This window comes from Neltuma alba, unplaced genomic scaffold, assembly GCF_004799145.2.
Source record: "Neltuma alba isolate B1F8T4 unplaced genomic scaffold, ASM479914v2 tig00006621_pilon, whole genome shotgun sequence".
Taxonomy (NCBI): domain Eukaryota; kingdom Viridiplantae; phylum Streptophyta; class Magnoliopsida; order Fabales; family Fabaceae; genus Neltuma; species Neltuma alba.
In genome coordinates, this window is record NW_021634515.1 from 1 (window position 1) to 21,300 (window position 21,300).

The 21,300-nt window shown below is 32.7% G+C and overlaps 3 protein-coding genes and 1 non-coding gene across 4 annotated transcripts; 2 read left to right on the plus strand and 2 right to left on the minus strand.

The window, feature by feature from the left end:
* Positions 1 to 120: 120 nt before the first annotated feature.
* Positions 121 to 2,150, minus strand: LOC114750704 (splicing factor YJU2-like). Its single transcript, XM_028939302.1, is given in 5 exon segments — positions 121 to 162; positions 992 to 1,051; positions 1,230 to 1,276; positions 1,279 to 1,526; positions 1,775 to 2,150. Coding segments are annotated over 5 exon segments (612 nt in total). The 5' UTR covers positions 1,990 to 2,150.
* A 5,540-nt stretch (positions 2,151 to 7,690) lies between these two features.
* Positions 7,691 to 11,606, plus strand: LOC114750710 (60S ribosomal protein L3-2). The gene is made up of 5 exons (XM_028939312.1): positions 7,691 to 7,696; positions 8,154 to 8,243; positions 9,882 to 10,297; positions 10,517 to 10,926; positions 11,047 to 11,606. Exons 2-5 carry the CDS (start codon positions 8,159 to 8,161, stop codon positions 11,303 to 11,305), a joined length of 1,170 nt encoding a protein of 389 aa, XP_028795145.1. The 5' UTR covers positions 7,691 to 7,696; positions 8,154 to 8,158; the 3' UTR covers positions 11,306 to 11,606.
* A 1,595-nt stretch (positions 11,607 to 13,201) lies between these two features.
* LOC114750711 (uncharacterized) lies at positions 13,202 to 17,841 on the minus strand. The gene is made up of 2 exons (XM_028939313.1): positions 16,929 to 17,841; positions 13,202 to 13,980 (listed from the first exon to the last, which is right to left on the minus strand). The coding sequence occupies exons 1-2, from the start codon at positions 17,679 to 17,681 to the stop codon at positions 13,894 to 13,896; spliced, it is 840 nt and encodes a 279-aa protein (XP_028795146.1). The 5' UTR covers positions 17,682 to 17,841; the 3' UTR covers positions 13,202 to 13,893.
* On the plus strand, positions 15,464 to 15,535 carry TRNAR-UCG (transfer RNA arginine (anticodon UCG)). Its single transcript has one exon. It is a non-coding gene; the product is annotated as a tRNA-Arg (tRNA).
* Positions 17,842 to 21,300: the final 3,459 nt, after the last annotated feature.

The following is a 21,300-nucleotide window of genomic DNA, read 5'->3' on the forward strand; positions in this document are numbered from 1 at the left end:
CCCTCCCCTCTTTTGAGCCAAACCCACCCTAGGAAGCTTCTAAAATTTGCCCACAAGAGATAAAAGCACTTTTGTTGGTCAAATTGTGCCCAATAACACTCCATCCTTAATCCAATCCAACTAGCACTTCAAAACCTCTTCCTCTTCAAAAAGTCTCTGCAGCTAACAAGTCTTGTTTGCAGAAATAGGAATTTCAATCCAACTTGAAAGGTTTTGCATGAAGTCTCTTCAAAATAGAGGTGGGGCATAAAGAAAAAAAGATAGTAGTAGGGGGATATTCAACAATTGAAAGTCGAGTTATAGCTCATTTCTCCATAATGATATCCTTTAGAAAGGGACTACATATAATGTGCAAAAGCTCACAGAGAATAAAACTATCATTCATTCAGAGAATGCACTTTAAGCTCCCATTCCCCATGAACCCATTATATTGAATGAGTGAAAAACTTTTCATAATCATAAAATAGAGAAACAGTTAAGCAAAAATTACTCCTGTTGAATGAGCAGTTTTAGCAGGTGCAAAGCTTTTAACTTCCTCTCGAAAATAAGGAGAAAGCACAGTTAATTGAAATTTTCTGTAGTAGATATACAGTAGAAATATGAAGAATATGTATAAGTTAATTACAGAACCGTGATTTGATCAGTCATACCATGCCTATTAATATAGCATCTAAGCACTACATCTGACTTAATTCAATTTCCAACAGACCCAAGACTTATGCAATCATCTGCGAGGGTAAAATTAGCTATTCATCAACCAACCACCAAATTGACCATCCATGATTCTATAATTAACATAAAATATCAACTCAATTGATTAAAGGATCAAACTAGTAGAAGTAAACAAACCTATCGTTAAAGCTACAAGCCAAATACATGCCAAGAATATTATTATGCTTTGTGTCGCATATTTTACTTGTATAATCATTATAATTACTTGCTTGAGAAAGAAATCATTTAAAGCAAAGCAAATATAAATTGCAAGACTTACCTTGTCAGCAGCTGTGCGTTGCAAGGCCTCCAGCATTGAGTCAACAGAGACAGTAGCATGCTCGACTAGAAAAATAAATGAGGCATCAGTTAGTGATCACTATGGATAGATTTCAAATGCATACACAAGTGATAATGATTATAAAAAAGCCATGTCAATATATGCTACGACACGCTAATTAAATAATCATTCATGTGAAAGGGTCAGATTGAATGTTCGATATAACAATAAAAGTGACAAGTACCTTCATAGACTTCATCTCATCAAGAGCTGCTAGAATGTCATCTCCCTCTTGGAGTCCAAAGTTCTGTTTTCTAGGGATTTCATAGCATCTCCCATCTCTTCAGCTTCCCTCTTCTGTTTCAATTTTTCTTCATCCTCATCCTCTGCACGCCAGGGTTCAAAATTCCTCGTTGCCCCGGATTCCACAACATAATCAGAATTTTGTGGATCGGTCTTAATCGTCAGCTCAGCTGAGCACTTTGTGCATTTAAAGTAAAACCTGAATATTTGAATTCCCAGATACGTCTGCAAAAAGATTAAACAATATAAACGTACATAGCATTGTAATTAAGGCTCAAAATATGAACCAAAAAGCAAATTCAATGGCAATCAAATAATCATTTTTAGGTTACTCAAAATCAAAATCCAAAATAGAGGGGGAAGAGCAGATAATTCAGCATGCCCATTAAGAGATAAGCCGCATACCAAATTTACCCCAGACAAAAAAAAAATCACAACAACAATTGCAAAAGTGAGGAGGAAATAAAGAAACTGAAAAGTGAAGTAGAAAATGAAACCTCGCCGATAACATCCTCCTTTCGTGAGTTGAACTTGGTGCCCTTATAGATATAATTCCCACAAGTATTGCATCTGATGCTCATAGGAAGCATCATGCGAACCTTGATCTGTTGATTTTTGGGTCTTCGAACCCTAGGAAGCTTTGAGGGGTCAAAATCTGGAGGGTAATACTTATTCAAGACTTTTCTTTCTCCCATCTTTTTCTACTGCTGCTTCAAGTTTCTCTCTCAATTGTGAAGGTTGGAAGCGATAGTGAACGCAGATGAGGATAAAATAGCCTTCAGATGACGGAGTCGCCTGGCGGCCGGGGGCGAGGAAGACGAGGAGAAAATAGCCAAGAGCATGAAAACTTTCGGGGGCGGGGGATTTGGGTTTTTTTAGGTTGTTTCACTTGTTTGAAAAGCAAAATTATGGTTTGGATGCAAACCTTGATTTGATTAAAAAAAAAAAACCAAATACCGTAATTCATAATTTTTTGCAAAATCATTTTTTGAAGTGAATAAAGTGATTTTTTTTAAAGTATAAAATTATAGTTTGGAATATGAAAATATATTTTAAACCTTATATTTTTTATTTTTAATATAAGAGTTAGATAACTAATTTCTCAATATTAAAAAAATGTTAATTAATTAGTTATTTATAATAAATAGGTGTTGCATTTCTCATCAATTACTTGTTAATAATGTACAAATAAAAAATACTTTGAAAAAAATGAATAAAGGTGTGAAACAAAGTAAATTTAGTTTCAACAATCAAATTGTATATCTAATTAGCTTTTATATTAAGAATAAAGTAATATCAATAATTATATTTTTTTCATATATCATTTATTATTTAAAAATTTATTATTTCAAACACCATATAAATAAATCTATATTCTTATGTGATTATCATATTAATTTATGTTTTTTTTAATAATTTATATATGAAAAAAAGTAATACTGATAATAACCATACAAACATTCTTATTTTATCAAAATCATTTTTTACAAAATTTATTTTTTTTCGAAATCTATTCTCAAAATAACTTTTTTGATTTTTTTAACTCTCAAGGTTGAGAAAAAAAAGAAGTAAAAGAGGATAATCCAGATTCATACCCCTTAAAACTAAAATGTATGTCACATATCGCAGTTGCCTCCAATGCCTATGGTGCTATTTGTAACACTGTTCTTTTATAATAATCATAATGATTAAGGTTATGTAATTGCAAGGAAAACAAATTTAAAAGACATTTACCATAGTAAAAAGATAAAACTAGAGTGATAGAAGTCTTCCATGATAAAAAAAATGTATCCTCGTTAACAAGCAAAAATAAAACTAATTTTAGGACTAAGGTTAAAGTATAAATAGAATTTTAAGTAGTAGATTAGCTGAGTTATCATGTAATTGAGTATAGCCTTTTTTTTAAAAACAAAAAAGAAGAAGAAAAATGAACACAAAAGAATATCCGAGAGCCATGGCAAAATTAAATATAAATGGAGGAAACATGCACCACACATGAGGAATATAAAACTCACTCCTCAATGTCTTCCCTCATTTTGAAACCTTTTCCTGAAAATGTTAAATTAAAAGGGTGAGTACTAACGTCTCAATAACCCAGAGTTTAATCATGCACATACAACCATTACCCAAACATTTTCATATTAGCTAAGCAAACAAATATTGCAACAGCTTAAAATAATTATTAGCAAAATATATAACTAATTTAATAATATATTATGTTCATATGCAATGGATGGTTCCTCCCTTATTGCTCCATCCAACCTTATTCTGCTCACTAGAACCATAGGCTTATACATGGTTTGGGCCACACACTGGACTAACCAAAGCTACTCTAATACTTAAGATATATCTGGCCAAAGATACAGAAGCCCAAGCCTAGACTATGACTCTTCTCCTTAAAAGAACCAGGAGGTGTTACTGTCTCATGTTCCCCCTCTACAAACCTGGCCAGGTAGTAAAGGAACGGAGCCTTAAAAAAGCCAACCACTTTGCGCTAAGTGGAGGCAAACCACGTGGTCACAGTTGTCACATATATCAGTATCATAAATCTCAAGTCCAACCGCCTATGCATGTCATGAATTTATAACAAATCTAGCATATGCAAGTATGCTTGAAAAGAAACAATCACTATACATCTTCACAAAATAACCAAAACACACTCATGCTTAAAGGAGAATTCAAATAGCATAGAAGATAATACACTTATATCCCTTCACCTTTACAGTCTTATTTATTTATATCAAATAAGTTGATAGAGATATATATATTATGTCAATATAAACTTAATCATAGATAAAGATTGTATACACATGGAAAACCTCAAGTTATTTGGTTTCCTTTAGCTCTCCAGCGGTCAAACAATTAATTCCAGGTAATGAGGCTCTTAAGGAGAGTCTACAAGTCACATATTTGCAAGAAAATTAATTTAAAACTCAAAATTACTAGATATCAATGTTAAGATAATTTTAAGATTATCCTAAAGCTATCCTAATATTTCGAAGTTACTTTAGAAGGTCCAAAGAAATGTATATTATCATAATGTAAATTCTATAGATCTTAGTCTTTATTTAAATCTATGTATTATATACATTGCTAGAAGTTGGACGTTGTATAAAGATGGAAGCACTTAGAATAAATTTGTGCTTTCTTTTTCTCAATTTATAAACAAAGCAATCTTTGATTCGTGTGTGTATATCATTTGAAATCAAAATAAGTATATGATCAAATTATTATAATTATTTTTTATTTAAAATTAATTATATAAGGTAGAAATCGTTCCTCCTACCTAAATCATGCCGTGTATATATTTATATACATATGTTATTAAGGAGATCCATTTATAAGCTTTACAAATAAATAAAGGAGCACATTTGAAAAGCCTAATGGTAACCCCGTGGAAGAAATCATTAATTGGGGCTTGAAGTAAAACAAAGGTAATTACTTTACATGATGTGATGAAAGGAGTCTGTTCCGTAAAAATAAAAAGAAAATACATATACACACACAAACATATATATTTATATATACACATGTATATATATTGGCTTTCAGTTGCAATAACACATATAAAGATAAACTGTGGAGCTAAACTTTTAAAATCTGAAAGTAAGTGTAGCTGGATTAAGTAAACATTATCATGAGACTTACACGAGTCCAAGAAGGAAAAGATAGTAGTGGTGAGATTAATTATACAGGATGGAATGAAAGAAAAAAAAGTAAGAGTTTATTGGCTGTAGGGAAACATGACTCGCAATCAATGTTGATTGAGGACAAAAGAAGTATGAGCCATCAATGCAATTGATGATATCGTAAGCAAACAAGAAGCAAAAGTAAGGGGTGGAGGCAGCGTGTATGAGAGGAGGTAAATCTAATCTTCTTAAGTGATTATCATATTAATTTATGTTTTTTTAACAATTTATACATGGAAAAAAGTGATGCTGATAATAATTATACAAACATTCTCATTTTATCAAAATTTTTTACAAATTTATTTTTTCAAAATCTATTCTCAAAATAACTTTTTTTTCATTTTTTTACTCTCAAGGTGGAGAAAGAAACGAGAAGGAAAAAGGGGATAATCCCGATCTAGCCCTTAAAACTAAAATGTATGTCACATAAATCTCTTCATACATTTTACGAGAAAAGTCCTGCATCTTTGGGGTACAAATAGTTTCCGCAGTCGCCTTCAATATCTATGGTGGCCCCGTGCTACTGGATTATGGATTACTTTGTAGGCTGACTTCACCGGACCAACGCCATAGGAGATTACCTTCCATTTCTGTGCTTCCTGAGGAATCTCACGAGTCACGATTGACCAGAGTTGCTAGCTCCTCACGGTGAGGAGGCGTCCATCTGTCAAACCCGAAGTTAGCCATCTGCCCATTTCCCAACTTAAAAACCAATAACCCGTTTTACATGATCCTAGTTTTCACAAACACCCTTCCAAACATGGGTTGAGTTACGTGTGTTGTTGTCTGAGTCATTAGCTTTAGCTTTTACTTTGGTATCATTGTGGTCTTATTTTATGATGAGTTGTGTTACTTTATAAGTGATATCATTTGTTGTTTTCTATTAGCCTGAAATCTATATATTCAACCGTCTTCCATGGTACTACGTTCGATCCTAATAATAAAAGCTAGCTGACTAATTTAAAGATATTAAAGAAATAAATTAAGTTACTTATTTGTAATAAATATGTGTTGTCTTTCCTAAAATATCTTTGCTAATCAAGTGTGTTGACTAGAATTCCTATTATTAGAAGAACTAGCTTAAGAAAAAATGCATAAATATTAAAGACAAAATAGATTGGGTCTTATATTTAGAACCAAAATAAACGTTAAACGAGATCTTATATTAACAACCGGAGGTAGTAATATACAAGTTGAAATCTCCTAGTAATATATTAGTGTGCTTCTTAGGAATTCACTCTTAAGTTTTTCCTCCTTCTTGAAACCTCAACTCTGTAATTTTTTTTTGTTTTTTTGGTCTTTAGAAATTTAAGTATGCTTTGCGCAACATCTACGCTTAAGAATCTCTCCCGGGGGTAAGTGAAACTAGAATGCAATAATTTGAGCAAAACTTAACTCTTTTTAAGAGACAAAATATTAAAATACTAAATCTTATAAAATTCTTAAATGATAAAACAATAAATCTTATAACAAGTAATATAAATTAGGTATGGAACTATTTGTTGCTACAGGATTAACATTGCAATAGAACTATAAGAAAAATTAAAGTTTTAGGACTTATGCTACATACTCATATTAGCTTTGCAAACTAAAATCTTCATTTTCATTCAAATAAAATTCATTTTCAAATTTTACAGTCTAATTATTATTTTATTTTAGTTTGATATACATTACCTTTAAAACTCACAAACTTTTAATTTAAATTATAGAATCATAAGTTATACGAGTGTTACACTATTCTCTAATTAAATGTGTATATATATTTAAAATATTAATATATATATAAATATATAACGCAAATCAAAAAGCATTATCTAAAGTTCAAATTAACTCATTTTTTTAAAAAGTTTAAATGAACAATTCATTGTCCAAAACTAAACAAATCAAACTATTTGATGAAATTTAATTTTAAAAAAATAAATAACAGATAAAATTTGCAACATCATTAACAATGCAAAAAAAATCAATATATTAAGATCATATGAACAATTTTTAAAAAATAAAAAAGAACCTAAATGAGTTCATCGTTACAGGATTGTTTGCAATTTGAATGTAAAAAATCTAAAACCCAATCCTAACAATTTTCAAGCCTATATACGGCCGGCCCAACAAGCTTGATCCCCCCCCCCAAAAAAAACGCTTTCGGTGAAAAGAAAAGGAAACTAAAGTTTTAAACAGTTAAATTTATAGGAATTAAAAATTGCAGTAGGGAGGTGTTTCCAAACACTCAAAAATATTTTTATATTTTTTTATGAGATAAATTTCTCCATATATTTATTTTGTATATTATAAAATTATTTTTAAAATTATGATTTGGTTTCTACTCAAAATATTTCTTAAGTCAAAGTTTAGAAATTGAATTACAACTTAAACCAAACCGTACAAAGTGAATTGTATTAAGTTAAAATTTAGAGACTGCATGGCAATCAAATCAAAGTTATAGAGGCCGAAAGCTTAATTTTACCTTTAAATTATTTTTTAAATCATTTTTTTGCAGGATCCGATTCCGCCACGTGCCACGAGACACTTTAAAGTTGATAACATGGGCCGATCACTTGATCCATAGGCCCAAATTTAGGAATCTAGGGCTCCATTATAACCGCAGACAATGAATCATTCTCCTATATAATGACATGCTTGTGCTGGCCTGATGCTCTAAGCTGAGGATAGCATTTCGGGCGCCGCTTCGTTCGTGTCCAAGCTTCGGCAGCAGGTATATCTGGAACCGTTTGCGTTCTAGCGACTCTAATTATCGCTCAAATCGTTTCGCTATATCTATTGTCTCTTTGCTCATTTTCCTATTCCGCATCATTATTTAATCAGTTCGTGGAGAAAATATCGATGAGTGAAGCCATACATCTGTGTGTTTGGAATCGTGAGATGTTGATGTGATGGGTTATAATAGTTCGGTAGATCCAACAATTTTGTGACTTTCTTCGTGACTTAGGTGGACCTGCTGTTGTTTAGCTATGAATGAGTTGTTCTTTTTCTCCCAATATTTGAACTTGATTTTTATTGATATCTGAAATCTCAATTCCATTGGCCACATAATTTTTCTCTGTGGTTATATCGTAGTTTGATTTGTTGCTCTAACTGCGTGTTAGATGTCTTGTGTATACTTCGTGTTTAGGCATCGGTTAACGATCTGAATGCTTTCATTGTTGAAACAGGAAATATGTCTCACAGAAAGTTTGAGCACCCCAGACATGGTTCCCTTGGCTTTCTGCCTAGGAAGCGTGCTTCTCGTCATCGTGGAAAGGGTATTTAACATTTTTCTACTACTTGAATAGGAAGACAATGTAAAACAAATTCTTCGGACGAATTTCATTCTTCTAAATTAGCCGAGCACCGACGGACTAGTTACGATTTTTTCCTGAATATTTTTGTAAGTTAATTTTCAAAATTAATTACAAGCGCCGATGCATTTGTGAATCATAATCATCACGTTGCCATTTCTGAGCAATGGTTGAAATTTTGCTCCCTTAAAGAACTGACGAATCAAGGCTGGAATCTCTGAAAGGGCTCTTCTAGCCAAAGATCCTGTAAAGGATTTTTGGGAAGGAATACCCAGGAGCCTGAGAGAATTGGCATTATTTGTGCCATAGGCTTTTGGTTGGGGAGCATTTCTTCATTGCAGATTGAGCTTGGCATCGATGATTTATGTTTTACAAGGCATAGGTTCAAAGTTGACTAGTAGATGGAATAGTCTTTTTCGGCTTAAGTACCATTTTTTTTGGGTCATAGGTGCTAAATCATCATAAGCATGCATGTACTAGATGCAAAATAATGTATATGCATGCTTATGGGGATTTTGACGGGTTGTGTCGGTTTGGTGCTACATTCTTAACATCAAATGTCTATGTCTAAATTTATCTAACGTGCAAAGATGTTTTTTTTTGTTTCTATGTTTTAGCCGACCCCCACTGTGTTTGTTTGTGTTTTTGTTTTTCATTTCTCACATTTTTGGTGAAATAACGTGAGATGATTGTATATATTTATATTTAAGAGATTCAAGCAGTATGTTTTCTAAGGTGATGATTAATGATACAGAACAACGCTGAATTGATAATATTATACAGTATTCGTGCTTACAATTGTATGGTATACGGAGGAAGACAATTTTGTCTGTGGAAGTGCCTTCGGGTTCCATCTCCATGTGATGTAGAGATGCAGTGCGAAAAATGCACATGTTTCATGTTACTAATTAAATTTCATATCATGTGGATATCTTTCTTTTATCTTAATTGGTTAAGATGTCATAAATTTTGGCTGCTAAATGATGGTTTTTGCAAATGCGAAGATGTCATGGTATTTAGTACACTGTACATATAACCAATATCTGTTGGTTATGGGGAAATGCGTGCTATTGTGGCCCAAAGTAAGCGATCAGTGTGGATTTCAAATATGTGGGGCCATCTGTTACTGGATTCTGGTTTGTTGCCTCTTCAAAAGAAAATAGCATGGGATTTTCACCAACAGCCCATGCATTGAATAGTGGTCCCTAATCTGGTCTCAGTCTGGTGAAATTTGCTCACATGGTGTTAATGACTCGATGAAGCTACCCAGTTTCAGTTCTCTGTATCTACCAAGTCATTACTATTGTTAAAATATTGCAGAGAGTAGTATATTATTTCCACAAAATAGAATATAAACATTACTCTAGTGGATGTGTTTTTTAACCCTTCCCTTTTTTCTTCTGGTATGGTGTGCTTTGTTATCTATTTTGATTAGAAGTATTCATTATTTAAAAAGTGATATATTGTGGTGAGAAAGATTAACTTGTGGCTTAAATGACTCTGTTTTGGAAGAAGGAATAGATATATGTAAATTATTTGATTATTTGACAAATGCATTATGCTTACTTTTTCTACCTTTTATATCCTAATTCGATTTTGCAGCAAAGGCCTTTCCAAAGGATGACCCCAGCAAACCTTGCAGGTTGACCGCCTTTATGGGTTACAAGGCTGGGATGACCCACATTGTTAGAGATGTTGAGAAACCTGGATCAAAGCTTCATAAGAAGGAGACTTGTGAAGCTGTTACTATTGTTGAAACTCCTCCGATTGTGGTTGTTGGAGTTGTTGGATATGTGAAGACACCTCGTGGACTGCGCACACTAAACACAGTCTGGGCTCAGCATCTAAGTGAGGAAGTTAAAAGGCGGTTCTACAAGAACTGGTGCAAGTCTAAGAAGAAGGCATTTACCAAATATTCGAAGAAACACGAAACTGAGGAAGGGAAGAAGGATATTCAAGCACAACTTGAAAAATTGAAAAAATATGCAACTGTCATCCGTGTTTTGGCCCATACTCAGGTATGACTGGTTAATAGGTGGATTTGGTGCCTTTATTCCTTGTATATCATGTATTTTTGCCATGAAGTTATCTTTTCAAGGTAGTTCATGATTTGTTCGTTTGTTACGTTGCCTTGGAGCTAATTCATAGCATGGCTAATTGATGGAAAAAAAATGTTGTCCTGGAATACGGCTTGCACTTTCGTGCGAAGTCATGACGTTTTGTTTTGTTGTTTGAAGATACGGAAGGTGAAGGGTCTAAAGCAAAAGAAGGCACATCTGATGGAGATCCAAGTTAATGGGGGGACAATAGCACAGAAGGTGGACTATGCATATGGCTTCTTTGAGAAGCAAATCCCGGTGGATGCTGTTTTCCAGAAAGATGAGATGATAGATATCATTGGTGTGACGAAGGGTAAAGGTTACGAAGGTGTTGTAACTCGTTGGGGTGTCACTCGCCTTCCACGCAAGACACACAGGGGTCTAAGAAAGGTTGCTTGTATTGGTGCGTGGCATCCTGCCCGAGTTTCATTCACAGTTGCCAGGGCTGGACAAAATGGATATCATCACCGCACTGAGTTGAATAAGAAGATCTACAGGGTTGGCAAGGCAGGGCAAGAGTCACACTCGGCCATCACTGATTATGACAGGTATTGTTGCACACCAACGGTATATTGTATTCCATATTGTTTCTGGCTTTATTCACCCATACATAACCTTTTCTCCTCCACTATATCATGCATTAACAGTTCACAATGACGATATTGCAGGACTGAGAAGGACATCACTCCAATGGGTGGATTCCCTCACTATGGTGTGGTAAAGGATGATTTTATTATGATTAGGGGATGCTGCGTGGGACCCAAAAAGCGTGTGCTGACCCTTCGCCAGTCATTACTGAAGCAGACTTCTCGTGTGGCCCTTGAAGAGGTTAAACTCAAGTTCATTGACACTTCCTCCAAGTTTGGACATGGTCGCTTCCAGACCACTCAGGAGAAACAGAAGTTTTACGGTCGCCTCAAGGCCTGATTTTGTGTTTCTGCTGGGTCTTGTTCATTACAGCTTCTAGGTGCTGACTAAGCTGGGTATCCAAGATTAAGATGCCGGAGAGTCAATATTTAGACATGAGTATGATTATGCACTGAGTTTTAGGTTTTTTTAATCATGCGGTGTGTTGTTTATCTATAATACTTCCTTAAGAAACGGTCCTCTACTTGCTGTTTGGCCATGCTAGAAATAATAGTTTCTCAGTTTGAGTTAACTTCGTTTCCTGGAACCCGGTGGAAGATTTCGCACGTTTTTCAACAAATGACTTTTATGTTTTGGTGAAGACAAAGGATTTTTATTTTCCAGCCTATGGCCTAATGAATATGCCTTCAGGTCGCTATTGGGATAAGAGACGAGGTTTTCCTGGGAATGTGAAAGGAAACTCGGAAAGGGGAATTGGAATAGAGAGGGACATGAAAAGAATGTAAGTATCTAACATGTAAAATTAAACAAAGAGTGACAAATATTATTTATACAAATACTTAATTTTAACTAGTACAAGAGAGGAGGGCTAGCTATTTTGAGAATATTTATGAGAGTAGGTACTTTTGTGTTTAACCCTGTGACTTTCAAAGGAATTGGATTTTCCTTTGCTAAGATTATTATTATTTATTTGTATATAAATTAATCAGTAATAATAAAAGGGTCAGTGCACGAATAAGGTCGCACGCCAACAAACAACTAGTGACAAAGTTCACACCTAAAGCTAAAATTAAAATTCAGAGCACACCGGCTTTTTCATGTATTATAAAAATGGGCTTTCTAAATTCTAATGGAAGAGCTATGGAATCAATCAATCAAGAGAGAGGAAATGAAATTATGTAAATTTCGATTTATATTATTGTTATATTTCTAAAAATTTGAGAGGCAGCTGCCACACACACACACGCATATTTAAAAAAGTTGAAGAATAAGCTTGGATATCAATGTAAAGACTTGCCACGCATCTGTGGATGGAGCTGATAAATATGCCATTTTCTGCTCTATTATTTTTAGAGTTTTTCTTAAAGTCGATTCTAAGTTATAAAATCAGTAAACCAAAAAAAAAAAATTCAAACATAAGCAAAATTTTTTAAAGTCATTACAAGAAAAGATATTCAAAAATACTCCTCCTATCACCTAATTTAAAAATTAATATTAATTCTATAAACTTATTTCACGTGTTTATTAATTTTTTTAAAATTAACTTTATTAATATTCTCTTAACAACAATCAAGTAGAAAAGAAATGAGAAAATTAAAGAATATGATTGAAGTGATTTTAAAAAAACGAATTATTAAATAATTTTACTAATATAATTAATCTACTCAAATTAATTAATTATAGGTTATATTAAAAACTAGAAGAGTACTGCTTTACAATGAAATATCCATTTATAATTTCATTAATGCATACCTCCGATTAGATTAACAAAGCCATGATATATGACCATACAATATTGTATCAGTGATCTTCTACTTCAAAATTATTATTTATATATTTATATATAATATTTTTTGGCCAAAAGATACCTTCATATATAATACAAGATTTATGGAAATTGATTCAGTTTACATTAAATTTTGAGAAACCATGAGCTTGCAATCTAACTATATTAATTCTAAATTATTCATTCTTCCCATTATATTTTTTTAATCAACATACTTTCATAACAGTAGTACATCCGACTATAATGAGATTAATACATTATTAAATTTTCAATTTACATGTTAACATTACACACAAAAATAGTTCTAAACTAATTTTTAATATTTCTGATTCCTAAAATATTTTAAATCAAAATAAGATCGCCGGATTCCCAGCGAATCTAATTTTTATAACATTACTTAGCTACAAAGGAAAAAAAAATAAAGTTCCCACGTCAAGCTGTACAAATAATTAACAACTAAATTAGTATATCTTCTCTACACTTTCTGAAAGCCAAAAAGAAAAGTAGAAAGAGAGATTTCACCAAACAGAGAAAAAGGGGAAAAGAAGACAGACAGCAAAACAACAAAAGGATATCAAATAACCTAATCAGTAGCCACTCATCTGATTAAAAACTTTACAGTTTACACGATGTCCGCATAATTAAACTTCCAAATGAAGCAACCAATTTTTCAAGTAAAAAAAAAATATGCAAAATCTTTTGAGAAATTTTTATCCTCTAAGTTCTTCCTCCATTGGGTTTCTATTTTCACAATTCTATGTCAGAACCTTTCAGATCAGCATTCAAACCTCACTGCCTAAAAATGCACATTATGAATGAGAAACTCACTTTTTCCTCCTTTTTTTTTTTTTTGCATATATAATGTTTTCTCATTTCTTCCTCAAATTACTCGAAGAAATGAGAGCTCAAGTGAGTGTGAGAGAGGAAAGGGCATCGATGAAGGAGGAAATGAAAAGAAAGGGAATGTCAGTTTCATGGATTTAGATCCTTCATAGTGAATGGAGAAGAAAGTGAATTTAAAAAAATAAAGAGAAAAAAAGATAAGAAATAAGGATGAAACTTTGAATCTCACCCCCATTTCAATATCTCTTCACTTTCTCCTTCAATGACAACTGGAAGGATCTGCTCTGCACTTTTCTGATCAAACACTCAGTCCATCGAATCCACATTGCTTGTATGTCAGGCTCTGTTTCCTTGGACTGATCACTATAGCACAATCCACCGAAACCTGCATATATAAAGTTGAGTTCATGATCTTTCATCTTCCTTTAGCCACACATGATCATATTTTTAAACATGAACTTGGTTCGTTAAAAGACCATCATAACTATGAGATAGATGATTAAATGAAGATGGTTTGTTTGGTTAAAGATAGTTTGAACAAGAAGCATTTCATCCAGGCTCCAGCGACAAAAATGCTATAAACTGAAATAATAATAAACAAACAGAGATCTTAAAAATATAATTCATGCATTCTAATATCTTTACATAGAGTATCTTATTTTAATTGATTCGGTGTATTTAATATTTATTAGAAATTATATAAGATCTATATGAAAAAAAAAAAAATCAAATATATTCATAACTTTGTCTACTTTTCCTAATTCACATGATTCTCTTCTTTAGTATCTTAACTTTTTCGGTTACAGTGACTACAATGAGAAAATGGCACAAATTACCAAGGAGAGTTCCAGTAAACCGCATACTACATCTTGTTTCATATACAAAATAGAGCAGAATAAAATGAAGACTAAAATGAGAAAATTGGTTTCTCTATTGTGCAGTTCCTGTGATCTATATCTCGGAAAAAAGCAAACACAAAACAGATATACAAACACAAATGAGCAGCCGTTGTTTGGAGGCTGAAACTGCTGCTCAAAAAGCAACTGTGCCGGTTAAACATGATCCATTGGTGCTGTAGTGAACACTAATAATAAAACATGATTTAATATTTGCAATGAAGAGAGAGGGGAAGATAGGGAAATGCCCCTCTAATCCTAGATATGAGACCAAGTTAACTAATTTAGAGAGATTAAAGAAATTAGTTAGTTATTTCTGTTATCATGAAAAGATTGCCAGTCAGTTTGTTAAGGTATCCCTCTTTTAATGAGAATATTAAATGTGGGGTACTAAGAGAGTGAAAGAGAGAGAAATTAGCAAGGGCAGTGTGAAAAAATATACATTAAGTAAGGAAGACAAAGTGAATCAAACTCTTATATTTAGAACTTGAGAGGGAGTAGCGAACCTCAATTTCATTGATACTTGACAAGGAAAAAGGGGTAAGATAGGGGAGGTGTGGGGCTCAAAATTGAGACCTGAAAGATCCATGTGTTCCCCCATGAACATATGGACATCGGACAGAGAGGAGGATGACCCCATGTGCCCCACAAAAAGGAAAGTCACATGGCTAACTCTTTACCTTGGCCTAAAGAAAAAGAAAGGGATTTGAAAGGCAATGTCTTCCTATTTCAAAGCTTCTTTTTTGGGTTATTCAACTCCCTGATTTTCAAGTTTGATAACTTGGGGGCATATCAAAATACACATAATGAACATGAACATCCATACTTTGAAAGGGAAAAAAATAATAATAATAACATTATGCCATTATCTATATTATTTTTTAGAACAGAAACATATCGCCGCAAAATACAAAACAACAAAAGTAGAATAAATAAATTCAGGTAAGTGTAATATCAAGGAAAAAGGTGATTGGTTCCATGGTGTAGTGGTAAGCACTCTGGACTTCGAATCCGGCGACCTGGGTTCAACTCCCGGTGGGACCTTGACCTCTTTTTTTTTTTTTTTTAAACAACGATTTTGTTCTTAATCATTTCTTATTTCACAGTTGGATAATTAAAAAGAGCTCTACCCAAACTAAAAACCAAATAAACAAGAATAAGATATAAAAAGAAAAGAACTGAAACTAAGAGCCTTAAATTTGTAAAATTTAAAATAAAAGATTTTATTAAGATCCGTCAAAATTACAAGTAAACCCTCTAAAAATTACTTTTAAAAACTTAAAGTCTATGAATTAGTACATTTATTTATTTATTTATTTTCTAAAAACAAGAGAGAATCTAAAAGGTGATAGTATAAAATAAATAAGTGAAGATTACAGCAGTCAAGCACATAGGGGGCGAAGCTATTGGAATGTCTAAAATAGTAACAAGACAAATGCACAGAAAAATGTGAAAAGAAAGTATACTTGTTAGCATCATTCAAGAATTCATTTCAAAGATCTCCTAAACATGAGAATTGAGCAACGAATAATTCCTTTTTTTTTTTTTGTGGGACCAATAATTCATTTTTTAAGTCTTCTCAATGTGACCATGTGATCGCACAAGACAACAAATGTTAAAGAACTCGTAAGAAAAGCCATATACAGGACGTCTACGGGGAAGAAAAAGAACAAAGCCATATATTAAGGGGAAGACCCCAAGAACCCCACACTAAAACAAAAATTCCATTAAAAACGGATACAATCCTTGCCAAGACAGGGAACAAAAATGCAGAAATAGGAACCAGGGCCAAACCATGCACAACACTAAAGTTGAGGGGACAGCCACTAAGATTTTTACCCAAAAATGTCTGTTACCGTGAATTTTCATTATTCACACTAACAGTTGTAAGAGATACTGCAAAAACATACAAAAAGATAAAGGAAACAGCATCAAATCAAACAGGAAGGTTATCAATGGAAGAACAGTGACTAGTATGACTATGAGACCCTTGTAATGATATCTCAGAAGACTAATATCCCCAAAATTGCTTTCGGTGCACGCTATCACAGGCAAATCTGGTACATTCTCAGCGGCGCACGTTAGCCACCGGAAAAGGAAGACGACAAAGTGGAGAAAGGAAGGAAGAAGATAAGTCATGAAAAAGCAAAATGCGACAGAGGGTAATGGAATCCGCAGATACAGGCACATCCCACGCCACCTATCGTCGGTACTCTTCGCACATTCTCTCCGTACTACCCAGAGGAAAAGTGAGAGGAAAAACCAGAGTTTAAATGAAATCTAACGAAGAAGGTTTCGTTTTGATTTGCAAGCAAATTGTAGGCAGAACTTAATCAGGAAAGAGCTAACAATAAAATTGAAGCCGAAATTAGAGAGGATAAGAATCAGCAGAGCATTTAAACTACGGAAGAGGAGAGCGAAATTGAAGAGGGCAAACCTGAACGCCAGGGGAGTCGAAGTTCATTACTCGGATCTTAGCTCCAACGTCGCCCAAGACCCGTAACTCGACCCTGTCATTGAGTGAAGCATCTCGGATTAAATCGGCGGCGTCGGCCTGAAGCAAATTGACTCGATCGACGGAAATGGTGGCCACAACCTGTCTTACACTGTGAGCTTCTTGATAGAATCCAGGCACCGAAGCTTTGCCCAGCGGAATTCCCCTGTACATGACGGTGAATCTGGACTCGCCGTACTTGATCCCCACCTTGTTAGGGTTCACCGCTGTGAAGAGCAGCCGGATTGTAAGGGAGAGAGAGGCGGTGGCGCCGGTAGGATCGTTGGAGGCGACGCCGGCGACGGAGGATGGCGTTATGCCCATGTACTGAACGCCTACTTGCTGGAGATCGAACTGAGGCTTCTTGGGCTTCACGGCCAGTATGATAACAAGGACTATGGCGAGGACGAGAAGAGCAAGGAAGGAAAAGAGAAGGAAAAGACAACAACAACAGCCTCTAAAGGAGGCGGAAGACGACGGCCGGTATGGCGTCGGTGGCGGCGGGTAGTAATGGCGGGGAAGTTGTGTTTGGGGTTGAGGTTGGGGTTGGGGCTGGTGGTGGTTCCCACCTGAAGACGATGCCTGTGGTGGCGGTGCCGCCGCACGTGCAGGTGGCGGTTGCCGTGGCCGGTGGTCTCCGTTCTGGAGCGGTCTCTCCTCTATGCGCCGAGGCTGTTGATTAGGTCTTGTAGTCATTTTGGGAAGGTTCTTCGTCTTCCTCTTCCTATAACGCCCTCGTTAAGCTTCAATGGCTTCTTCTGCTTCTGAAGTGTTGATTTCTATTTCTAAAACTAAAAGCTAAGAGGAGAGAGAGTGATGACTTCGCCAGTGAGTAAGTCAGCGTCTGCAAAAGAGAGAGAGAGAGAGATGATGATGAGGACGAAGCCGTTGCTTTTTTATTGACAGATTGGGGCATTGCTTGTCAAAGAAATTTGCCATCGAAACAAAATCATATAATTTAATTAAAAAATTTAAAAATTTAAAAAAATATAATACGTTTCATGAAAAATTTACAAAAATATTCCTTTAATCCTATTTATAAAACAAAAAAAATTTGATTGATATAATTTATAAGTTATTTTATTAAATTTTTAACTTGAATATATTATTTCGTTTTTCATTTATTATATTGTAGATAATTATTTTTTTTAAGATGCATATATTAATAAAATTAGAAAATTATTATATTTGAATGAAAATTTAATATATTTTAAAATTTTTCTCGATATACAAAATATACTGAAAACATCTTATAAATAGGATTAAAAATTATATTATTGAGTTTTTAATGCCAATAATTATTTTATAGCCTTACCATCTTAAGTCTGCACATTCAATTTAGTTTTTTTTCCCCCTCAAATCATCATCTTCATTTTTGTGATGCCAATGAATTTTTGAAAGCTACATCAAGTAGTCTAAAATAAAGTCATGTTTGGTTGCATTTAATATAAAATTCTCCTCCTGAAACTTATTTTCCCTGGCATTTAAACTTGAAATTTTACGGGATGTTTAATTTTGTTATGAAAATTTTTGTTCACTTAATTCTTTTTAAATTCAATATCCTCTAATAAATTTTCAAATTATAGTAATGTTACCTTGTTGTTAAAAATTACGGAGTTTGACCATTTGTTTGAGAGTTAAGGTGCAATTTTCACCATGATTTTTTAGTGGTACAATTTTACCTATAATCTTATTTTTCAGGTATGGTTTTGCCTCTTATTTTTTCTTTTTAAGGTGCAATTTTGTCCCTAATCTTTAGAGACAAATTGCATCTAAAAAACAATATCATAATCAAAATTATACCACTAAAAAGATAAAAGGCAAAATTGTACCTGAAAAATAAAGCCAGATCAAAATTACACATGAACCCTCTGATTAATTAGAATTCCCACATCTAACTCCTACATAGTGCTCAATAATTTTGTTTTTTGACCAGCAATAGTGCTCAATAATTTAACTCCTTGCAGATTCTGCATCTTTAATTCCCCTCATGTTATCGCGTTATCGGCACGATTTGAAAATTTTTGGATAACATTAAACTCACAAAAAACTTTCTGATACTTATAGTTACTTAGCAAAAATTTTTGCGACAAAATTAGATCTAACATAAATTTCACAGGAAAATATATATATAGGTTTAAAATTTACTACTTTTATTTTTACTTGTCAAAAAATATAATTTATAATAAATAATACATGCCCATGCACCTGCTAACGAATTTATTACGGAGCTGACTTGAGGTGAATTTTTTTCATTCATTTTCAATGTTATCAAGGAGAATTTAATTTCTTTTGTATGCAACAGAAATCAACATATTAAATTAATTATTCCATGGAAAAATATTAATATGTTGACTCCTATAATTTCATTTGATTTTTAATTAAATAATTATAACTTTTATTAGGTTGCTGTATTTATTTTTCATTAAATTTCATATTATATTAATTATATAAATATTAATTTTCTGTATTTATAGTTTTTAATTACTAATTACTAAAGCACAACAGTTAACATTAAGACTTATACTCCTCCTGTTTTAAATATAAGACTTATTTTATGATATAATTTTTTATTACAAAATAAATCTTATATTTAAGATCGGAAAAAAAATTATTTTTAGAATGGAAACAAGTATTTTCATATATTTAGAAGTTTTAGGATGTTTCATATCAAATATCAAAGGATATTTTATGGTTATGTTTAAGTTTTTTAAAAAAAGTGCAATTTAGCCTTGATTTTTATTTGTGTGGGGGGTCAAAGTGCAATACATCTTTTATAAGCTTAAAGTTAGTTATATTATTTAATACTCCTATGATGATAAATGTTTAAAATATTTTATGTGCAAGGACCCCATTGCTCTTTCCGAGTCATGGTCTTCGAAAATCCCAGGATGAGTGGGGCATTAGGTTGGCCAAATTTAAGAGATTTATAATACAATTTTAAATAAAAAAATATTATCTACACATGATTTATAAAGGATTTTGTACATTATGTTTATTATCTTATGAGATTTTATTTATAATGTGCCTATAACAAATAAATTAAGTACAAAATAGAGTTAGATATAATTTACTCAAGTCATCAGATCCAATCATCCAATCAAGATTTTTGTTATTAATAATAATGTAAGTTTTTATTATTAGAAAAATTCTTGTGCTAAAATTTTATGGGAGAATTATATCTCATAAATATAAAAATGAACCTACGTTTTGTCCATAAATTAGGGCATGTTTGATTTTATTTTCTATTTTTACGTTTTTAGAAACATTTTCTGGAGTAATTTTTTAGAACAAGTTTTAGAAATAAAAAAGAAAAGAAATCTGTTTGGATTATTATGCCTCGAGAGATTACAATCTATAATTTAAAACTCAAAAGATTAAAATCAAAATAAGAGTAAATTATAAAGAATAAATATTGTATTAACCTATAGTATCTTACACTATAAGATGATTTCATTTTAGACTGCTTAAATATCTGTTAGGAGAGGCTTTATTAACATCAGTATTTTCATTCATTCTTTTGGACATTTTTTTCATCCATAAAACATAGACTTAAGACTTTTGTTAATAACTAACTTAACTTGAAAACTAATTATTTAACTGTTATATTTAAAATCAGAAAAGAATATTATTTTTTAATACCTAACTAAAGGCGAAAAGATGTCAAAAAGCAGGATTATTTCAACATCAATTTGACAAGTAATGTTTCTGAAAGGAGTTCCAATTGGGCCAACACGTGAATAATTATTGAATGGACTAAAGCTTCAGTCTTATAAAAAAGATGGCCATTCTTTTCCATTAAGCAATCTCTTGTGGATTTATTTACTAATTCCTCTTTTTTGTAAAAAAAATTCTTTTGTCCAAATAATTTGATGATTATTAATGATCTGAAGAAAGATATCTAAAAATGATTATTACAAAACAGAGTGAAAGACATAATAAAGAGAAATTCGCTTCTTTCCTAAATTTTCGTTAGCATGATAAGCGATCTCATTCTTGTGAAAAGAAAAATATAAGTTTAAATTTTGAGAAGGATATTGATTGAGAAAGTTTTAACCTTAATACTCTTGACTTAATAGAGATTAGGTTAAATCTAAAGTGATTTGAAGATATTTTGAGCTATATCAAAAAAAAGAAATTGGCTTCTTTCCTAAAATTTTGAATTAAATCCAAACCAAAGAAATAAAGAAACCATCAAGGAATGACGAATGAGTTTTAACTTTGTTTTTTTTGGGGAAAATTAGAAGTCTGTGATTCTGTAAGATTAGTTCTAGTCAGAGTTGACGTACGGTAAAGATTGGGGTGTGATAAAGAT

What these genes read in the sequence shown, in the direction of transcription:
- LOC114750710 (XM_028939312.1), top strand. Translation starts at nt 8,159, where the DNA reads ATGTCTCACAGAAAGTTTGAGCACCCCAGACATGGTTCCCTTGGCTTT. An exon ending in GTGTTTTGGCCCATACTCAG is followed by an intron (nt 10,298 to 10,516) that starts GTATGACTGGTT and finishes TGTTGTTTGAAG; the next exon opens with ATACGGAAGGTGAAGGGTCT. An exon ending in GCCATCACTGATTATGACAG is followed by an intron (nt 10,927 to 11,046) that starts GTATTGTTGCAC and finishes ACGATATTGCAG; the next exon opens with GACTGAGAAGGACATCACTC.
- LOC114750711 (XM_028939313.1), bottom strand. Translation starts at nt 17,681, where the DNA reads ATGACTACAAGACCTAATCAACAGCCTCGGCGCATAGAGGAGAGACCG. An exon ending in TCGACTCCCCTGGCGTTCAG is followed by an intron (nt 13,981 to 16,928) that starts GTTTGCCCTCTT and finishes TTATATATGCAG; the next exon opens with GTTTCGGTGGATTGTGCTAT.